This window comes from Eubalaena glacialis, chromosome 1 (assembly GCF_028564815.1).
Source record: "Eubalaena glacialis isolate mEubGla1 chromosome 1, mEubGla1.1.hap2.+ XY, whole genome shotgun sequence".
Taxonomy (NCBI): Eukaryota; Metazoa; Chordata; class Mammalia; order Artiodactyla; family Balaenidae; genus Eubalaena; species Eubalaena glacialis.
In genome coordinates this window covers 185500415-185521756 of record NC_083716.1, presented here as the reverse complement: position 1 = coordinate 185521756, position 21342 = coordinate 185500415, and the positions used below count along the sequence as shown (strand labels likewise).

The window sequence follows — 21342 nt, the reverse complement described above, 5'->3', positions numbered from 1 at the left end:
AACACATTATTAGAATAGAAAATCAAAAGAGAAAATTTCAGAAATGAGTTGTGGTTTTTTTCCCCCCTTTGGCCATCAGTCCAGGAAAAGACTGCTAAGTCCTAAATGGCCATTGAGAATTTTGTATTTAAACTTTAATAGCTTGGTCACAGTCATAATGCCTATTGTATTATAGTAATATGCTTCCATTATAAGTTAACAATATTTTAAAGGAATAATCTCTAACATTATCTTTACATAATCTACCACAAAATCTTCAGCATTCACATTATTGGTTTATTTTTATAAGGTAGCTGTTAGTTTTTTGCCCTTTAACATAATCAGTGTATACTGTATATGAGCTATTTCCTAAGAACCACTGTGTTCTGAGCCAAGTTCTCAGTAACAGAATATTCTAGAGTAGCCTCAGAGGAATTTCAATGATAAAACAACATGTTAACAGATAAGACATATCTGTTGGTGGATTAGAACCTGAGATACGTTTTAAAATAGCCCTAAATCACAGTCCAAATTTTAAATTCAAAATTTATATTGAAACGTCATCACAGAAACAATTTTTCTCCCATTCAAGCACCATGTCCTTGAATAAGTAGCTGTGTTCCTAGGACATATCTTAATTACCTTCTCCTATTTATTTTCCCTTATTATATTTTTGGCTTTCTCAATTATTAAGGTAGTTATATTAATAACCATGCCCAGCTCTTCACTAAGGAAAAACCTTTATATGAAATTTTATTCCTGACTCTTTTTTTTACACCAGCATAATAAACAGTTCCACTGGTGAAAAATTTTGACATTATTCTTAACTGTAAGTGAACTGTGAAGCAAAGTCAATCTGTATGACAGGGCACAGTGTCTTATGGAATTTTTGGATGGTTGAACTAGAAGAACCTCCAATTCTTTCTTTCTTTTATATTCTTTTTTTCTTCCAGTTTTATTGATACATAATTGACGTACAGCACTGTGTAAGTTTAAGGTATACAGCACAATGATGTGACTTACGTATATCATGAAATAATTACCATAATGTTTCATGAACATCCATTATCTCATATAGATATTAAAGATATAGAAAAAAATTTTTTTCCTATGATGAGAACTCTTAGGATTTACCCTCTTAACAACTTTCATATGTAACATAGAGCAGTGTTAATTATATCTATCATGTTGTACATTACATCGCTAGTACTTATTTATCTTATAAATAGAAGTTTCTACCTTTTGACTGCCTTCATCCAATGAACCCCCATCCTCACCCCCCACCCCGAGAAAACACAGATCTGATCTCTTCTTCTGTGAGTTTGTTTTTGAAGTATAATTGACCTATAACACTATATTAGTTCCTGGTACATAACATAGTGATTCTATATTTCTATAGATTTCAAAATGATCACCATGATAAATTTAGTTACCATGCATATATTCTTAAACTGCACCTTTTTTTTTTCAAAAAACTAGGTGGTCACACGTTCAGAAGGAAGAGTTCATACACTTACTCTGAGGGATGTAAAGTTAGAAGATGCTGGAGAAGTCCAACTAGTAGCAAAAGATTTCAAAACGCAAGCCAACCTCTTCGTGAAAGGTAATCACATGGCTTATTTTTAAAAACATGTATAATGCAGAGGTTCATAAATAATGCCAACTCTCAACTATCTGTATATGGTAAGTACCACAGATCATTAAAATCCACCAAATATCAGAAAGTCTAATTTTACTTTTTGGCTTAACAAAATAGTTCACAGACTACTAAAAAAAAAAAAAAAGCCAAAATTGGCTAGAATAGGTTTTACTTCCTTTTTCCATCCCCACTGTTTTTTACTGCATTTCATAAACAGCTGGAGGAAGAATTATTATCAGTAGGTATCTATCACTGTCTTAACCAAGAGTTGGCTATTATTTCCTTGATGTTTCATATTCTCTAAAAATGCTTTTCCTCTGTATATAAAAATAATGATGAAACATCATTATTAGACGAAAACATCTGAGTGGAATCAAAACTTACAAATGAAACTTAAAAACAGAAAAGCCCTCAAGATACGAGAGGAAAATTGAGGAGGTGCTGAAACTCTTAGAGAAGGAAAGGAGAAATACCTTGGCTAATTAGTATGATTCTTTCAGAACCCCCAGTTGAATTCACTAAGCCTCTTGAGGACCAGACAGTTGAAGAGGAAGCCACTGCGGTATTGGAGTGCGAACTATCCCGAGAAAATGCTAAGGTGAAATGGTTCAAAAATGGGACAGAAATTCTCAAAAGCAAGAAGTATGAAATTGTTGCTGATGGCAGGGTCAGGAAACTTATTATACACGGCTGCACGCCAGAGGATATTAAAACATACACTTGTGATGCTAAGGATTTTAAGACTTCCTGTAACCTGAACGTCATGCGTAAGTATTCTTCTTACACAGCACTTCTCACTTGCAACTCTTTGATAACAACAACAAAAAAAACCCCACTTTTTGCATGCCCTTCTTGGCCTAACCGCATTTCTTGGCAACTTACAGTATCGATACTGACGTAACATGATATTTTATGTGTTTAAAAAAAGAGAGAGAGGTCCTTCCACTACATCTGGTCTGAGAAGGGCCGAGTGATCACTTTTTGCTCTGCTTCTCACTGAGTAGTGAGAGATGTGCTCTTTGTCTACATGGGGTAAGCCTACTGCAGGAATATCCCAATACAGATGAGGACAAATTGAATTTAAAAAGACAAGAAGGGTGTCATAAAAAAAAAAGGGAAGGAAATGAAAGCAATTTCCACTTGGAAGGAAAATGAATTTTCAGGTATGAGGAACCACTAGAAAGTGATCATGAAATTTCAGTCTGAATAGGAGCACACTAGAGGTCTGCTGTAATATGATAAAGCCCATTCACATAATGCTGTCTCTGAGAATAAGAATGGAAAAGAAGATGGAGAGAAGCCCTGTATCCTTTGAGTCCTATAAATGAAGGGAGCACTAATGGTTTTTAGCACTACTTCTTCCTCTGGTGGAAAATAAAACGTCTTTTTTCAGAATGCCACATGCTAGCTCATTTTTTTCATTCATTCATTTGTCCAGCAATAATATTTTAGTGTCTTTATTTTTGTGCAGTATTTTCTATTGGTTTAGTTGCTTCCCATCTGTCAACAGCTCATAGTGGCTTGGATTGTGCTTCCATGCATCTTGGTCTGTTTTATTCTTTCCAGTTTGTGGCTGCTCTGCTTTCGCTTATGACAGAATAGCTTCTTGGGTCTCCTTCTTCCCTTTGTTACCTACTTTATCTCTACTCTAAGGCGGCTCAGCAACAATGAGCATATCTTCAAGCCTATTAGCCAGCACTTGTGTCCCAGAATTTCATTGATCAAGAAAGGGCATCTTGGGAAGGACTCACAAGGAACCCTGAAAGAAGGAAGGGCCTGTGGGCAGCTCTCCAATCCTGTATATCCACCAACTTAATTCTGGAGATAAATGAAACCAGAGATTAAAAAAAAAAAAATCACCCTTCCATTCAAAGCATGTTGTTTTGTCACACTAATGGACTTTATACCTGACTTACACGTGACCTCTTTGAAGCTGACACACACCAAAAAAGCTGAATGTATGTGATTTCAATTGCAAACTCATGTCTCTTAGCCATAGACAAGACTGATCATAGCTTTTCAAGCTGCACTATCATTGAATTCTTCTAATTTCCCAAAGATTATGCTGCCTGCCTTAAATAAGATAACGATTCTTTGCTACTGGTGTTTCCTTTGACGATATCAACTTTCAACTCTGGAGAAGTATCAATGAAGATTTTTCCTCCAGCTATCATTCAGAACTGAGCTGGTGATAGATAGAGAGATAGATAGGAAGAATTAGTTGGACATATATTATGCCACATAATTTTATGAAAACTAAGAGATATGTAAAATGCAAAGTATCACAACTGAATGGCAGCTCCAAGTGATTTCCAAATCAGCTGTAGCCTGCTAATATGAAAAAGCCTGCAAAAGCACCATAGTATGTCAGAGTGAATTTCTAGAAACCTCATTCTGAATTCTGATGACCTTCTCTTACAGCTCCTCATGTGGACTTCTTAAGACCACTCACCGATCTTCAAGTTAAAGAAAAAGAAATGGCTCGGTTTGAGTGTGAAATTTCCCGAGAAAATGCCAAGGTCTGTGATTGTGTGGTTGCTAACTTGTGTTTTCTGATAACTTTGTTTACTTTTGGTCTGACCAAAATGAAAAAAAAACAAAAATGAATCAAACCTCTCTGTAGTCATCACTTTACTTTTAGATTAATGATTATTACTTTAGTGTGAGATACATACTTGATTTAATTGTTCTCTTTTTAGTATTACTATTATTCACTTGCTATTACTTGAAAAGCACTGGACTTGCAATCAGGAGATTTAGATATTATTAATTTGAACCATATGAAATTGATGTTTTCTTAGGTTAAAAACAATCAAATAAAAAAAAAAAAACAAATATCAGCAATTTCATATGTCTCAACTCAGTACTCCTGGTTGCCATTAACTACCATTGGCGAGTCAACTTTGAGTCCTGGAAAACAAAGGAGTTGGTCTGCATGAAATCCAAGGCCCCCTACGGCTCTAATACATGATCCCATTATTTTTAATTACTGATAGTAGTATCACAGCTGCTCACTTAATAATTGAAGCAGTTCTTGTTTTTTGGGGTTTGGTTATATTTACCACTTTGGTTCTTCTTCATAATGTAAAGTCTTATTGACTGCTTTTAGAAAAGCTTAGGATCATAGTTCCTCTTAAGGAACAACAGAACTGATAAAGGTATTTATTTATCTTAAATATAGGTTCAGTGGTTTAAAGATGGTGCTGAAATTAAAAAGGGCAAAAAATATGACATCATATCTAAGGGAGCAGTCCGCATTCTTGTCATCAACAAATGTCTACTGGCTGATGAAGCAGAATATTCCTGTGAAGTAAGGACAGCGCAAACTTCCGGCATGCTGACAGTCCTGGGTAAGAATGAAGTCTTTCTTTGCAGGAGTATATGTGTTGGGGAAAAAAAAAATTTCCAGTTTAATTCAATGTTTTTTGCTTTTAACTCTTCTTGCAGAAGAAGAAGCTGTCTTTACAAAAAATCTTACCAACATTGAAGTTAGTGAAACAGACACTATAAAACTGGTTTGCGAGGTCTCCAAGCCCAGAGCAGAAGTAATTTGGTACAAAGGAGATGAAGAGATCATTGAAACAGGAAGATATGAAATACTTACTGTTGGACGAAAGAGAATCCTGATCATTCAGAATGCTCACCTGGAAGACACTGGCAACTACAACTGCCGACTCCCAAGTTCTCGAACCGATGGCAAAGTCAAAGTTCACGGTATGAAAATTACAGTGAATACTATTGTATTTTAAGAAAATCATACTTGTTGCATGTAAGGTACAAATGCTTAATTTTTCAATATCTTGCAACTTTTTCTTTCCAGAACTTGCTGCTGAATTTATCTCAAAGCCTCAAAACGTTGAAATACTTGAAGGAGAAAAGGCTGAATTTGTCTGCTCTATATCAAAGGAAAGCTTTGCAGTCCAGTGGAAGAGAGATAATAAGACACTTGAATCTGGAGATAAATATGACATAATTGCTGATGGCAAAAAGAGGATCCTAGTTGTGAAAGATGCCACATTACAAGATATGGGCACTTATGTAGTCATGGCTGGGGCTGCCAGAGCAGCCGCTCACTTGACAGTAATTGGTAAGTTTGTTTGTGCTTCTTGGATTTACTTATATTTGCATCTACCACATTAGTACTTCTTCATACTATAAAATCTTGTTGATTGCTTTCAGAAAAACTCAGGATCATAGTTCCTCTGAAGAACACCCGTGTGAAGGAACAACAAGAAGCTGTCTTTAACTGTGAGGTCAATACCGAAGGTGCCAAAGCCAAATGGTTCAGAAATGAAGAAGTCATATTTGATAGTTCAAAATACATTATTCTCCAAAAAGACCTGGTCTACACCCTCAGAATTAGAGATGCACAATTAGATGATCAAGCCAACTATAATGTGTCTCTGACCAATCACAGAGGTGAAAATGTTACGAGTGCAGCCAATCTAATCGTAGAAGGTAAGTCACTTATTTGACATTAGAGATTTTAAAAATCAATTTCTATTATGAAAACAATTAAAATCAACACTCTTCTTCTCCTTTCCAACAGAGGAAGACCTTAGGATCACTGAGCCTCTTAAAGATATTGAAACAATGGAGAAGAAATCTGTCACATTCTGGTGCAAGGTGAACCGTCTCAATGTAAGACTGAACTGGACCAAAAACGGAGAAGAGGTGGCTTTTGACAACCGTGTTTTGTACAGAATTGATAAATATAAGCACTCTCTAATCATTAAAGACTGTGGCTTCCCAGATGAAGGTGAATACATTGTCACTGCTGGACAAGATAAATCTGTTGCTGAACTTCTCATCATAGAAGCCCCTACAGAATTTGTGGAACACTTGGAAGACCAGACAGTCACTGAGTTTGACGATGCTGTCTTCTCCTGCCAGCTCTCCAGAGAGAAAGCAAATGTAAAATGGTACAGAAACGGGAGAGAAATCAAAGAAGGCAAAAAGTACGTGAGAGCTTCTCAGTCTCTATTTCTGTAGCTATATATACAAGTTTGCCAATTTAGTGGTCATTATGCAAGCTAACCAATAATTCAATCTCTTCTTTTAGATACAAATTTGAAAAAGATGGCAGAATACATAGACTCATTATAAAAGACTGCAGGCTGGATGATGAATGTGAATATGCTTGTGGAGTAGAAGACAGGAGGTCTCGAGCTAGACTCTTTGTGGAAGGTACATATTAAGCGAAAGGACGATTTTTAATACTAGTATGTTTTTAAATGTTGTTAATCTCAATACAAACATGTTTGTATTTGTTTCACATTTTCTTTTCAGAAATCCCTGTTGAGATCATCAGGCCTCCCCAAGACATCCTTGAAGCCCCTGGTACTGATGTTGTCTTTTTAGCTGAGCTCAACAAAGATAAGGTGGAAGTCCAGTGGCTAAAAAACAACATGATTATTGTCCAGAGTGACAAACACCAGATGATGAGTGAAGGAAAGATACACAGGCTACAGATTTGTGACATTAAGCCCCGTGACCAGGGTGAATACAGATTTATTGCCAAAGACAAAGAAGCCAGAGCTAAGCTTGAACTGGCAGGTAAGTCCCTTTCTTTTATTTTCAAACATCCTTACAATACCACAGATACTGGGTAGGTTTCAGATTTCACAGTTAATTAATGAGAAAATATTTGTGAAAGCTTTTTATTCCTATTAAGCCTTGTCCACATGTTAACTATTCTAATTCCTCTTACCACCAAGTGTCCTGAGTAAGAGGAAACTGACAGCATTGCTCTTTACATGCGATAACCTTGCACAGCTCCTGGCACACGGCAGCTGTTCGTTAACTCCTAGAATTAACCTATTGCCCTGAGAGTCTTCCCAGCAAACCCAGACCTAGAGACAGCCCCATTCTTTTCTACTTTCCAAATCCCTGCGGGGCCTCTTAGGTCTGTTCTCATCCTGACACAAGCTTCCAAGACATCCTTAGAGGATGGCATTTTGAAAGAGCCATTAATGTACCTCTTGTGCATAAGAACAAGTTTGTCTGGTTTATCTTGAACTAAGTATGAGGTGCCTATTTTATATAAAAAACAAAAACCCAAAAACATGTTCTGTGCACTATATTCAGGCCTCTGTTATTATTATTGGCAAAGAATGGAGATTTTGTGGTTTCATATCATACTTAGTCCTCTATTCTTCAGAGTCTGATAATTTGCAAAATAAGCTGTGAGAACTCTTAAGTCAGCTAGTGTTCTCTCCTGTAAAGTTACTGTGACATGTAACCAGTATTTGCTAACAAATGCATGGTAAAGAAGCTATGGCATAGCTGGACTACAATAAATAACTCAAAAGCATTCACATATTATTTTTCTCACTAGCCGCACCTAAAATCAAGACAGCTGACCAAGACCTGGTGGTTGATGTTGGCCAGCCTCTGACCATGGTGGTGCCCTATGATGCCTACCCCAAAGCAGAAGCTGAGTGGTTTAAAGAAAATGAACCTCTGTCTTCAAAAACTGTTGATACTACAGCTGAACAGACTTCTTTCAGAATTTTAGAAGCCAAGAAAGGAGACAAAGGAAGGTATAAAATTGTGCTTCAGAACAAACATGGAAAAGCAGAAGCATTCATCAATTTACAAGTTATTGGTAAGCCCTTGAGTCACTTGGACTTTATTGGCAAAGCACAACTAAAAGCGTGATAACACACTAAAAAAAAAAAAAATGTATATGTGAATTCCAGATGTTCCTGGGCCAGTACGTAACTTAGAAGTGACAGAAACACTTGATGGTGAAGTGAGCCTCGCTTGGGAAGAACCATTAACTGATGGTGGAAGCAAAATCATAGGTTATGTTGTTGAAAGACGTGATGTCAAGAGAAAGATCTGGGTTCTGGCCACTGACCGTGCAGATAGTTGTGAGTTTACTGTCACTAGACTACAAAAAGGAGGAGTTGAGTACCTATTCCGTGTGAGCGCAAGAAACAGAGTCGGCACTGGTGAACCAGTAGAAACTGACAGTCCTGTAGAAGCAAGGAGTAAATATGGTAAGAAGAAGTTTTTAAGTAAATTGTAAACTAGCTTATCTTTGCTTTTATCCCTGAGATAACCTAAAGCCCGTGTTTTCTGGAAATCCAGATGTTCCAGGCCCTCCTTTGAATGTAACGATCACTGATGTGAACAGATTTGGTGTCTCATTGACATGGGAACCACCAGAGTATGATGGAGGTGCCGAGATCACAAACTACGTCATTGAATTAAGGGACAAGACTTCTATCAGATGGGAAACTGCCATGACAGTAAGAGCTGAAGACCTGTCTGCAACTGTCACTGATGTGGTGGAAGGACAGGAGTACAGTTTCCGGGTTAGGGCCCAAAACCGAATTGGAGTTGGAAAACCAAGTGCAGCCACACCCTTCGTCAAAGTTGCTGATCCGATTGGTGAGTCCATCAAAAAAAGGGAAATAAGTACTCCATTTAATCGAGAAATTAAGCTTATTGATTAAAATAAATCAAATTAAACAGAAGTTAATGAAAAGAACATCAGAAAAATTTGAGCAAAATTTTAGAAATCCAGACTGTGCCTGCTTGTATCCAGTGAATATGGGGATGATAGAAGTGATTACAGCATTATCTTAATAAGCTGTCACTGAATTAAATGGTATGCTCCAACTCTTTCTTCCAATCCAGAGAGACCAAGTCCTCCTGTGAACCTAAACTCCTCAGATCAGACTCAGTCATCAGTTCAGCTCACATGGGAACCTCCTCTGAAAGATGGAGGAGGCCCAATATTGGGCTATATAATAGAACGATGTGAAGAAGGAAAAGATAATTGGATTCGTTGCAATAAGAAACTTGTCCCTGAACTGACTTACAAGGTAGAGCATGTGTATCTAAAATAAATAGTCGGTAAATGATCATGGACTTAAATGTATATGTATTTTACAAATATTGATTCATAATTTTAGATTACTGGATTACAAAAAGGAAATAAATATTTATATCGAGTATCTGCAGAAAATGAAGCTGGTGTTTCAGATCCATCTGAAATTCTTGGTCCTCTAACTGCTGATGATGCATTTGGTAAATGGATATTTTATGTTTAGATTTGGGAATAGCACGTAGCTACTTTGGGGTACCAGGGATTTAAATACAGTACTGGAAACTCATTAAGTTTTCTCTTTGGTAGTTGAACCAACAATGGATTTAAGTGCATTTAAAGATGGCCTGGAAGTTATTGTGCCAAATCCTATCAAGATCCTGGTTCCAAGCACAGGCTATCCAAGGCCAACTGCTACCTGGTCTTTTGGAGATAAAGTACTAGAAGCGGGAGACCGTGTGAAAATGAAAACCCTATCTGCCTATGCTGAGCTTATCATTTCTCCAAGTGAACGTCCAGACAAGGGCATTTACATGCTGAAGTTAGAAAATCGTGTGAAAGCAATTTCTGGGGAGATTGATGTCAGTGTAATTGGTAAGGAACTAAACTTTTGTGATCTAAGGTGATCTGACTATTAACAAATATTGGTTCAAGCTATTAATGATAATGATTTCTGACTGCATTTTTTTTTTCAGCTCGCCCAAGTGCACCCAAAGAACTGAAATTCGGTGCGATAACCAAGGACTCAGTACATTTGACTTGGGAACCACCAGATGATGATGGAGGAAGTCCATTAACCGGATATGTTGTTGAAAAGCGAGAAGTCAGCCGGAAAACATGGACTAAAGTGAGTTTTGAGCAGCAACTCCAGAAAAGGGAGTGGGGGAAATCCCGGAATGTTGAGATGCCTTGCAAAGTTTTTATGTTTTTACCTTTACCTTGCTGAAAAAGTACCTAAAACTTTTTAAAATGTATTGATGCTAATGCTTCCTGAGGTAGTTCAACCAAGATTTGGTGTAATTGCCTCATTTTGTGAGCCTTACCAGATTTTCAACTAGGTTTATTAAAAAATAAAACAAAACTTACCTACTCACTTGGTACCTGATAAGTATCCAATATGCCCTTTTAAGCTATAAGCCATTCTAAGGACACTAAGTACTTAATTCCCTGGTGGTCATACTTCTTCTCACTCCACTAGATTACCTTAGTTGGCCTAATCTGCCATCTTCTCTCCTCAGTTTATACCATTACTATTTTTTACCTTGATTTATCATATTTCTAATAACCAAGCTGGTAGAAAGAATCAACACCTTATTTGCCGACTTTTTAATGTGTACAAACTATGAAGCAGTTCCACCTTACATTAGGCATCAAATATTATTATGTCTTACTTTGCAATTTTTTCCTTAATATGAAATTAATGTAAGAATAATCCTTAGCATTCAAAACAACTTCCATTTGTAACCCTGCTCATGGTAAAAATATTTTGACTTAGGCAAAGAGTTTTTGGAAAACAGTTTATTAACTGTATTGCTTTGTCCCAGGTTACAGACTCTGTGACTGACCTAGAATTCACAGTTACTGATCTTGTTCAAGGAAAAGAATATTTATTTAAAGTCTGTGCTCGTAACAAATGTGGCCCTGGAGAACCCGCATATGTTGATGAACCTGTAAATATGTCAGCTCCTGCAAGTGAGTACATTCTTGATATTTTCTTACCTAGCCTCTTGTTACCTGTTTTTGCTTTTATTTTTATTTATGTATTTATTTATTTATTTGGCCGTGCCACGCAGCTTGTGGGATCTTAGTTCCCCGACCAGGGATCGAACCCATGTCCCCTGCACTGGAAGCACAGAGTCCTAACCACTGGACCACCAGGAAATTCCCACCTGTTTTTGCTTTTAGACCTGCAGTTGAAGTTATGGGGGAAAGACACAGGTTGGCAGTATGGAGATTTCATAGACGGCCTATCTAAGACTGACTCTCTCTTTAAAATGCTATAGCGGTACCTGACCCACCAGAGAATGTTAAGTGGAGAGATCGAACAGCCAAGAGCATCTTCCTAACATGGGATCCACCTAAACATGATGGTGGTTCACGCATCAAAGGATATATAGTTGAAAAATGTCCACGTGGTTCTGATCGATGGGTCGCTTGTGGAGACCCAGTTGCAGAAACAAAGTAAGTTTTTAAATTATTTGGCACAAAAGTAAATATTTACTCTTACTAAAATAGGCTTTCTTTTGGGAAATCTAAATGTTAACTTTAGAACTTCCTTGGTGTGCCTGTCTGATTTTTTAAAGTGCTGCTGAACTTACCCTTTAATCAAGGTTTTCATTAGTTAAAATGTTGAAGCAATCCAGAATTAAAGGACAGTATTATACCAGGGGTATGAATTTTGGAAATAGTATGAATACTACACAATGGAACAGATTAAATGCATTAAGTAAAATATCCTATTTATTTTGTTTTCTGACAGAATGGAAGTAACAGGTCTTGAAGAAGGCCAGTGGTACGCCTATCGTGTGAAGGCCTTGAATAGGCTAGGAGCTAGCAAGCCAAGCAGACCCACAGAAGAAATCCAGGCTGTGGACATACAGGGTACTTACTTTTGGTTTTTGCTTTATCAATCAGACTTTTGACTTTAATTCTGCCTAAACTTGGTAACATCATAAATAATCTTTTCCAATTCAGAGGCTCCAGAAATTTTCCTCGACGTGAAGCTCCTTGCGGGTCTCACTGTAAAAGCAGGAACTAAGATTGAACTTCCTGCCACTGTAACTGGCAAACCTGAACCTACAATAACCTGGACAAAGGCTGATATGCTTCTGAAGCAGGACAAAAGAATCACCATTGAAAACGTTCGTAAAAAATCCACAGTGACGATCGTGGATAGTAAGAGAAGTGACAGTGGCACATACATTATCGAGGCCATGAACGTCTGTGGTCGGGCCACCGCTGTGGTAGAAGTGAACGTCTTAGGTAAGGGAGGCTCTCGTTTTAAAAATGGGCAAACTCGTTCCAGCTACTTTTGAAAATAAACCATATTTAAAAAATGCTTTTCTCTGAGTGTGTAATGTCATCCACAGATAAACCTGGACCCCCAGCTGCTTTAGACATCGTGGAAGTGACCAACGAGTCATGTCTTCTCACATGGAACCCACCACGCAATGATGGCGGATCTAAAATCACAAACTATGTCGTGGAGAGAAGAGCGACCGACAGTGATATGTGGCACAAGCTCTCGTCAACTGTCAAGGATACAAAGTTCAAGGCAACCAAATTAACACCCAATAAAGAATACATCTTCAGAGTTGCTGCAGAAAACATGTACGGTGTTGGTGAGCCAGTTCAGGCCACTCCAATAACAGCCAAATATCAGTTTGGTAAGTTTCTTATTAATCAGGTGGCTAAAAAAAAAAATGATACTTGTGTCAAAGTTGGATTTAGGTGTCATATTTATATACAGGACATATAACACATATGATTATCCTGTCTATAGATCCACCTGGATCTCCAACTCGCCTAGAACCTTCTGATATCACTAAGGATGCAGTGACCCTCACATGGTGTGAGCCAGATGATGACGGTGGCAGCCCCATCACGGGTTACTGGGTTGAAAGATTAGATCCTGATACTGATAAATGGGTTAGATGCAATAAGATGCCAATAAAGGATACAACATACAGGTACGCCCAAGCTCTCCATCAAGATGTTAAGAAAGCAGTGTATATAAATTTTCATTCTTTAGCATTCCTTTTGATTATACCTGATTATATATTACTATAAAATTTTTAATTACTTTTACTTATCTTTTCTATTACCACATAATTTCAAAAATGATATAAATTCCATTGAAGGGCACATTTCTTAATTTCTTACCATAAAATATAAACTGTCTGGAAGTTCCAAAGTGTTTGGTCCTCTAGTATATTATGGTAATGATTATTATTATAGATATTATAATTAGATTGGTACATGCGACCAAATCTAAAGTGTGTGACAGTTAAAAGGCAATTTTTAATTTATATTGAAATATTTCAGTTAAATATCCAAACCAGTTTTTCACAATTTAAATAAATTAGCTTCGTCTATGTGAAATAAATAGAGGTTTCTCCTTCTTATCATGGTATTCAACTCACACTTTGTTCCTAATTCAGAGTGAAAGGTCTCACCAATAAGAAAAAATACAGATTCCGTGTGCTGGCTGAAAATCTTGCTGGACCTGGAAAATCAAGCAGACCAACTGAGCCAATCTTAATAAAGGATCCCATAGGTATTATTCATATATTTTCTGTGATTATTTTGAAGCTTATATTAATTCCTTTTGACAAACCTCAATAATGATTTCATTTCATTGGCTTGCAGATCCTCCATGGCCCCCTGGAAAACCAACCGTGAAAGATGTAGGCAGAACATCATTAATATTGAATTGGACAAAGCCAGAACACGATGGAGGGGCGAAGATCGATTCTTACGTCATTGAAATGCTAAAGACTGGAACAGAGGACTGGGTCCGAGTGGCCGAAGGGGTTCCCACCACCCAGCATTTGTTCCCAGGGCTCATGGAAGGGCAGGAATACTCATTCCGAGTTAGAGCTGTGAACAAGGTGGGCGAAAGTGAACCCAGCGAACCCAGTGACCCTGTGCTTTGCCGGGAGAAACTTTGTAAGTCACTCTTAATTATTTCATCCCTGCTATCTGATCTCTTAGTGACTACTAGAAAATTTAGTGAAGACTGAATATTGGACAATAAGAAATTGAAATTTTTTTTCCTTCAGATCCCCCATCACCACCTCGCTGGCTTGAAGTTATCAATATTACAAAAAATACAGCAGACCTAAAGTGGACAGTTCCTGAGAAAAATGGAGGGTCGCCCATCACCAACTACATTGTGGAAAAGAGAGATGTGAGGCGGAAAGGCTGGCAAACAGTGGACACAACTGTCAAGGACACCAAGTGCACAGTGACCCCACTGACCGAGGGTTCTTTATACGTGTTCCGAGTTGCTGCAGAAAATGCCATAGGACAGAGTGACTATTGTGAAGTCGAGGACTCCGTCCTGGCCAAAGACACCTTTAGTATGCTCTCTAACGTCATCTTTGTGACACCATTTGTAGTGGATTGTCACTTTTCTCCCTGGTTTTTCTAACCACTGAATATTTTGCTTTCAGCCACCCCTGGACCACCCTACGCTCTGACTGTGGTTGATGTGACGAAAGGACATGTTGACCTGAAGTGGGAACCACCTAAAAATGATGGTGGAAGACCAATACAGAGGTAGAATTTTAATTAACTCATAAAGAAAAATTTACATTCGGCTGAAAATTCTTTATTCATGCTCATGAAATGCTTTGTTATTTCAATAGATATGTCATTGAGAAGAAAGAAAAGTTAGGCACCCGTTGGGTGAAAGCTGCAAAGACCTCAGGACCTGACTGTAACTTTAAAGTAACTGATGTCATTGAAGGAACAGAGGTCCAGTTTCAGGTTCGGGCAGAGAATGAAGCTGGAGTTGGACACCCAAGCGAACCCACGGAAATCCTAAAAATTGAAGATCCAACAAGTAAGTAGTGTTGATTATATGAAGGATCTTGTCTAGAGCTTGATGATGAGATTGTGGATGTGAATGTTTCACTCTCTTTTCAGGTCCTCCTTCATCTCCCCTTGACCTGCATGTGACTGATGCTGGGAGAAAGCACATTGCCATTGCTTGGAAGCCTCCAGAGAAAAATGGTGGAAGTCCTATTATAGGATACCATGTTGAAATGTGTCCAGTAGGCACTGAGAAATGGATGCGAGTTAATTCTCGCCCAATAAAAGACTTGAAATTCAAGGTTGAAGAAGGTGTTGTGCCCGACAAGGAGTATGTTCTGAGAGTGAGAGCCGTCAATGCTGTTGGTGTCAGTGAGCCATCTGAAATCTCCGAAAACGTGGTTGCCAAAGACCCAGACTGTAAGAACAGTTTCTTTTTATAATTACTAAAGTAGGCTTTACTCATGCACTGCATTTTGACACACCCTTTTTTTCCCCTTTTGGATTATCTCTTACAGGCAAGCCAACAATTGATCTGGAGACTCATGACATTGTTGTCATTGAAGGTGAAAAATTAAGCATTCCTGTTCCCTTCAGAGCTGTCCCAGTTCCAACCGTTAGCTGGCATAAAGATGGCAAAGAAGTGAAAGCAAGTGACAGATTAACAATGAAGAAGGATCACATCTCTGCACACCTTGAAGTTCCCAAGAGTGTCCATGCAGATGCTGGAGTTTACACCATTACCCTGGAGAATAAGCTCGGCTCAGCAACTGCCTCAATCAATGTCAAAGTCATAGGTAATCATTCTTTGATGAAACACCAGACATTCTTCACCTGTTGGGAAAATTGGTTAACTCTGCAATGTTAGTATAAATGGCTTCATGAGCTGGCCATTTGTAAACTAAATGTCCTTTCAGATTATTTCTTCCCATATGAGAAGCAAAGCAATTCTGAAGAGATGAAATTGCTATTTAAACTCTGATTACACTAATTTACTTCTGTTGTAATTATTTGCATGTGAAGTACTAATTTAAATAAAAGATCTGGCATACCCAAAGAATGTTTAAATAAGCAATATTCATTTATTAATTGTATTTGCATGTTTTCATAGTGTTCTCAACCAGGAGTGGTAACATTTTCTGCCCCCTTCCCCCCCCACACATGGATGGTGTTTCGAAATTTGGGGGGCCATTTTTGCTTGGAACAAAGACTAAGGGGGAAGCTACTGACATTTAGTAATTGGGAGCGAAGGATGCAAAATGGCCTGCAATGTCCGACTCACTCAGAGAAAGAGTGTGCTCTTAATATGCTGACTGACTTTTCAGGTTACAATAATAATTGTCAATTTGATTTCTAATAGGCCTACCTGGACCATGCAAAGATCTTAAAGCAAGTGACGTGACCAAGCGTTCTTGTAAAGTAACCTGGGAACCTCCAGAATATGATGGTGGAAGCCCAGTTCTTCATTACGTCCTAGAACGCAGAGAAGCTGGGAGGAGGACGTATATACCAGTCATGTCTGGTGAGAACAAACTGTCTTGGACTGTCAAAGATCTCATACCAAATGGTGAATACTTCTTCCGTGTTAAAGCTGTCAACAAGATTGGTGGAGGCGAATATATTGAACTGAGAAATCCAGTCATTGCTCAAGATCCGAAGCGTAAGTTTGGGCATGAATGTACTAGAGCTAAGAGTTAATATGCATTTTTTTTTTTATTTTAAGAAGATGGGTTTCCCTATATTAACAGGTTTTTTTCTTGTTCTTCAGAGCCCCCTGATCCACCTGTAGATGTTGAGGTACATAATCCTACAGCTGAGGCAATGACTATTACATGGAAGCCACCTTTGTACGATGGAGGGAGCAAGATAATGGGTTACATCATAGAGAAGATTGCTAAGGGTGAGGAGAGATGGAAGAGATGCAACGAACACCTGGTACCAGTCCTGACCTATACAGCAAAAGGCCTTGAAGAGGGAAAGGAATACCAATTCCGTGTGCGAGCAGAAAATGCTGCTGGTATTGGCGAACCTTCTCGGGCCACTCCTCCAACCAAAGCCATAGATCCTATTGGTAAGTTGTGTTTGTTTGTTTAATGGGTTTGCCATTTTCCCATCGTAAAAGAAATGAGAATAAGGTTTTGTCAGATATTTTAATCAGAATTGAAAACAATTACTGTTTTTAATCATTGCAGATGCCCCGAAAGTCATTATGAGAACAAGCCTAGAAGTGAGACGAGGTGATGAAATAGCACTCGATGCAACTATTTCTGGGTCACCTTACCCAACTATTACGTGGCTAAAGGATGAAAATGTTATCACACCAGAGGAAATTAGGAAGCAGGTAGCACCCTTGGTTAGGAGGAAGAAGGGTGAAGTTCAAGAAGAAGAACCATTTGTCCTGCCTCTGACACAGCGTTTGAGTATCGACAATAGTAAAAAAGGAGAATCTCAGCTACGTGTCCGAGATTCTCTCCGACCTGATCATGGCCTGTTTATGATCAAAGTTGAAAATGACCATGGTATTGCAAAAGCTCCTTGTACCGTCAGTGTGCTAGGTAAGTAGGTAAAACTACACTTTTTCCAATGGAAGAAAGTTAATATAAGTGTTTTCCGGGCAGTTAGTTAGTTAGTTAATAGAAGTGGGCAATAGCTTCAGCGAGGTATCCTCGGTCCCATTTTTTTCTCCTGGCTACGTAAAAGAAATCAACTGACCTTGTAATTCATTAGCTAAGGTGATACAAAGATAGACAGACAGATGTAGGAAAAACAGAAGTTTATGTCACAGAAGCACACTGTGTTTGTTTAGAAGTTTAGAAGCACACTAAACATTTACATTTTCCATTGCTACACAAATTTTTAACCACTTCTGTCTTTCAAAATATCAGATATACCAGGACCACCAATCAACTTTGTATTTGAAGATATTAGAAAGACCTCAGTCGTCTGTAAATGGGAACCACCCCTTGATGATGGTGGCAGTGAAATTTTAAACTACACTTTGGAAAAGAAAGACAAGACAAAACCTGACTCAGAATGGATTGTCGTCACTTCAACACTTAGACATTGCAAATATTCAGTGACAAAGTTGATTGAAGGAAAAGAGTACCTCTTCCGTGTAAGAGCTGAAAATAGGTTTGGGCCTGGACCACCATGTGTTTCAAAGCCACTCACAGCTAAAGATCCATTTGGTAAGGATCTTCTTTAGCATTTAAACTTTGCCTTTTTATCATATGTTGGTATATATATTATCACAGCTTGTAAACTTGAATTTTTATGTCATACTAGGGAATTAATTCAAATATGCCTTTTTAATTTTAATCAGAACCACCTGATGCACCCGATAAGCCCACTGTGGAAGATGTCACCAGTAACAGTATGCTAGTGAAATGGAATGAACCAAAAGATAATGGAAGCCCCATCTTGGGTTACTGGCTTGAAAAACGTGAGGTGAATAGCACACACTGGTCTCGTGTCAACCGAAACCTTCTGAATTCTTTGAAGACCAATGTAGAAGGCCTATTAGAGGGACTCACCTATGTCTTCAGAGTACGTGCCGAAAATGCAGCTGGACCTGGAAAGTTCAGTCCCCCCTCAGATCCCAAAACAGCACATGATCCAATCTGTAAGTAATTCCTTAAGAAGGAAGTGGAGTATAGCATGGTCACTGTAATTAACAGTACTGTTTTATATGCTTGAAAGTTGTTGAGAGAGTAGATCTTAAGTGTTATCAAAAAGTGGTAATTATGTGAGGGGGTGGTGGTGTTAACTAACATTATTGTGGCAATCATTTTGCAATATATACATGTATCAAATCATCACATTGTACACCTTAAACTTACATATGTTATATGTCAATAGTATCTCAGTCAAGCTGGAAAAAAATCAAACTAAATACTAGCAATGACTATAGACACATATGTTGAGGTTGCAATGTAAAATTTTAAACATCTGTATTTATAGCTTAAAAGTTTCACAAAGCAATACTCACCCATATTACATGCAACACACTGTGAAAAAAAAAAAAGTGGGATCACGTAAGCTAGTGCACATTTTAAAACCATCATCAGTGAGTTGTTGTTTTTTTAAATAAATTTACTTATTTATTTATTGGCTGCATTGGGTCTTCGTTGCTGAGTGCAGGCTTTCTCTAGTTGCGGCGAGCGGGGGCTACTCTTTGTTGCAGTGCGCGGGCTTCTCATTGCGGTGGCTTCTCTTGTTGCAGAGCACGGGCTCTAGTCGCTTGGGCTTCAGTAGTTGTTGTGGCACGTGGGCTCAGTAGTTGTGGCTCACGGGCTCTAGAGCGCAGGCTCAGTAGTTGTGGCACACAGGCTTTGTTGCTCTGCGGCATGTGGGATCCTCCCAGACCAGGGCTCGAACCCGTGTCCCCTGCATTGGCAGGCGGATTCTTAACCACTGCACCGCCAGGGAAGTAAGTACCCATCAGTGAGTTTTGATTTCTGTGTCTGCATTCATTCTAGCTCCACCTGGGCCACCTGTCCCAAGAGTCACTGACACAAGTTCCACAACTATTGAACTGGCATGGGAACCCCCAGCTTTCAATGGTGGTGGGGAAATTGTTGGCTACTTTGTTGATAAGCAGCTGCTTGGCACAAATGAATGGTCCCGCTGCACAGAGGAGATGATCAAGGCCCGTGAGTACACTGTCAAAGAAATCCGAGAGGGTGCCGATTACAAACTTCGAGTGAGCGCCGTCAACGCTGCAGGTGAAGGACCGCCTGGAGAAACAGAACCCGTTACTGTGGCTGAACCACAAGGTACTTAAAAGTTACATAAATAAGATGATGGATATTTTCCCAGTATGAGATTTTTTTTTTTCCCCATCTTTCTTGGGCTAATGTATGACTGTTCTCTTTCAACAGAGCCTCCAAATGTGGAACTAGATGTTTCTGTCAAGGCTGGAATACAGATCATGGCTGGGAAGACTCTCAGAATTCCAGCTGTGGTAACTGGTCGTCCAGTGCCAACAAAAGTGTGGACCATAGAAGAAGGAGAGCTGGATAAAGACCATGTTGAAATAGAGAACGTTGGAACCAAATCTGAACTAATTATCAAGAATGCATTAAGAAAAGATCATGGCAGATATGTGATTACAGCTACCAATAGCTGTGGTTCTAAATTTGCAGCAGCCCGGGTAGAAGTTTTTGGTAAGGAATATTATTACATGGATTTCCACAGGATTTTTCCTAAGTGATGATACTATCTTATTGCATTGATTTTTTTGTTGCCGTTTTATTTTTCAGATGTCCCTGGTCCAGTTCTTGATTTGAAACCCGTTGTAACAAACAGAAAAATGTGTCTGCTTAACTGGTCTGATCCAGCAGATGATGGAGGAAGTGATATCACGGGCTTTATTATTGAAAGAAAGGATGCTAAGATGCATACTTGGAGACAACCAATAGAGACTGAGAGATCTAAATGTGACATCACAGGTCTCCTTGAGGGACAAGAATATATGTACCGTGTGATTGCCAAGAACAAGTTTGGCTGCGGCCCTCCTGTTGAAATAGGACCAATTCTTGCAGTTGACCCACTAGGTAAAAGAGAAGGTTTTCATTGTGTATATAAAGTAAATACTGATTGCTTCTAGTTATGTCATTTATGTATAGAGCTTTATGGCTTCAAACGCCCAACAGTCTCAAGATGTATAGCTGGAATAATGAGAAAGTAATGAGAAAGGTAAACCAAATAACTACCAGCAACTTTAAGTATACCATGTTTACAATAATTTCAATGTAGTTTTTGCACAAAACTGGGCATGGTTTTGCGTCCTGAAAAACCTGAATCACTGGAGCTTAGCATAACCTAAAAATAGTTTAGAAATATTACATCTTAGTAAGAAAATACACTGGAGTAATTAATTTAATAGTCCAGTAGTCAAAGAGAGTTCATTGTTTTTGAAAGATTATAGGACAGAAAACTGCCTTAGCGTAAATGCTTTAGTCTTCCTTTAGCCCTCAAGTAGTCCCCACACTGGAAGGATGAGGGGGCACCAAAACCAGAAAGAGCCACCAAAGAATGGAAAACCAACCAAAGGAGATCTCCTTGACCAGTATAAACAAATAGGAAGCCCTAATATTGCACACACTTGGTAATGCATGCTGACATCCCATCCTAGAAAGCAAAGTCTTTGAGGAGGCCCCATTCCCCAAGAGACAGAGGAGTTGTTATTCCTCCAGCACCACCACCACCACCACCACCACCACCACCACCACCCGAAAACAGGAACAAAATTACCTCCTCACTGTAACAGCTCATCCCAAAATGTCCACTACAGCTCAGGTTGTGCCAGAAAGAACAGAACAGAGTTGGACTTCTACCACTAAGCTCTGCT

At 38.7% G+C, this 21342-nt stretch overlaps 1 protein-coding gene across 1 annotated transcript in view; it reads left to right on the top strand.

The window, feature by feature from the left end:
- Positions 1 to 21342, top strand: part of TTN (titin) — a 280899-nt gene that overhangs the window by 179950 nt on the left and 79607 nt on the right. The window contains exons 191-228 of the mRNA XM_061185429.1: positions 1459 to 1582; positions 2119 to 2385; positions 4040 to 4137; positions 4800 to 4968; positions 5066 to 5332; positions 5439 to 5705; positions 5798 to 6076; positions 6168 to 6576; positions 6681 to 6805; positions 6908 to 7174; positions 7956 to 8225; positions 8320 to 8622; positions 8714 to 9016; positions 9266 to 9453; positions 9544 to 9658; positions 9765 to 10049; positions 10151 to 10302; positions 11000 to 11147; positions 11459 to 11636; positions 11935 to 12056; positions 12150 to 12437; positions 12545 to 12841; positions 12958 to 13144; positions 13616 to 13731; positions 13824 to 14123; positions 14237 to 14536; positions 14630 to 14735; positions 14825 to 15021; positions 15105 to 15410; positions 15509 to 15787; positions 16351 to 16650; positions 16759 to 17061; positions 17183 to 17545; positions 17876 to 18178; positions 18313 to 18612; positions 19469 to 19765; positions 19871 to 20155; positions 20252 to 20545. Coding sequence (XP_061041412.1) covers positions 1459 to 1582; positions 2119 to 2385; positions 4040 to 4137; positions 4800 to 4968; positions 5066 to 5332; positions 5439 to 5705; positions 5798 to 6076; positions 6168 to 6576; positions 6681 to 6805; positions 6908 to 7174; positions 7956 to 8225; positions 8320 to 8622; positions 8714 to 9016; positions 9266 to 9453; positions 9544 to 9658; positions 9765 to 10049; positions 10151 to 10302; positions 11000 to 11147; positions 11459 to 11636; positions 11935 to 12056; positions 12150 to 12437; positions 12545 to 12841; positions 12958 to 13144; positions 13616 to 13731; positions 13824 to 14123; positions 14237 to 14536; positions 14630 to 14735; positions 14825 to 15021; positions 15105 to 15410; positions 15509 to 15787; positions 16351 to 16650; positions 16759 to 17061; positions 17183 to 17545; positions 17876 to 18178; positions 18313 to 18612; positions 19469 to 19765; positions 19871 to 20155; positions 20252 to 20545 — 9157 coding nt within the window. The remainder of the gene's footprint in view (positions 1 to 1458; positions 1583 to 2118; positions 2386 to 4039; positions 4138 to 4799; positions 4969 to 5065; positions 5333 to 5438; positions 5706 to 5797; positions 6077 to 6167; positions 6577 to 6680; positions 6806 to 6907; positions 7175 to 7955; positions 8226 to 8319; positions 8623 to 8713; positions 9017 to 9265; positions 9454 to 9543; positions 9659 to 9764; positions 10050 to 10150; positions 10303 to 10999; positions 11148 to 11458; positions 11637 to 11934; positions 12057 to 12149; positions 12438 to 12544; positions 12842 to 12957; positions 13145 to 13615; positions 13732 to 13823; positions 14124 to 14236; positions 14537 to 14629; positions 14736 to 14824; positions 15022 to 15104; positions 15411 to 15508; positions 15788 to 16350; positions 16651 to 16758; positions 17062 to 17182; positions 17546 to 17875; positions 18179 to 18312; positions 18613 to 19468; positions 19766 to 19870; positions 20156 to 20251; positions 20546 to 21342) is intronic.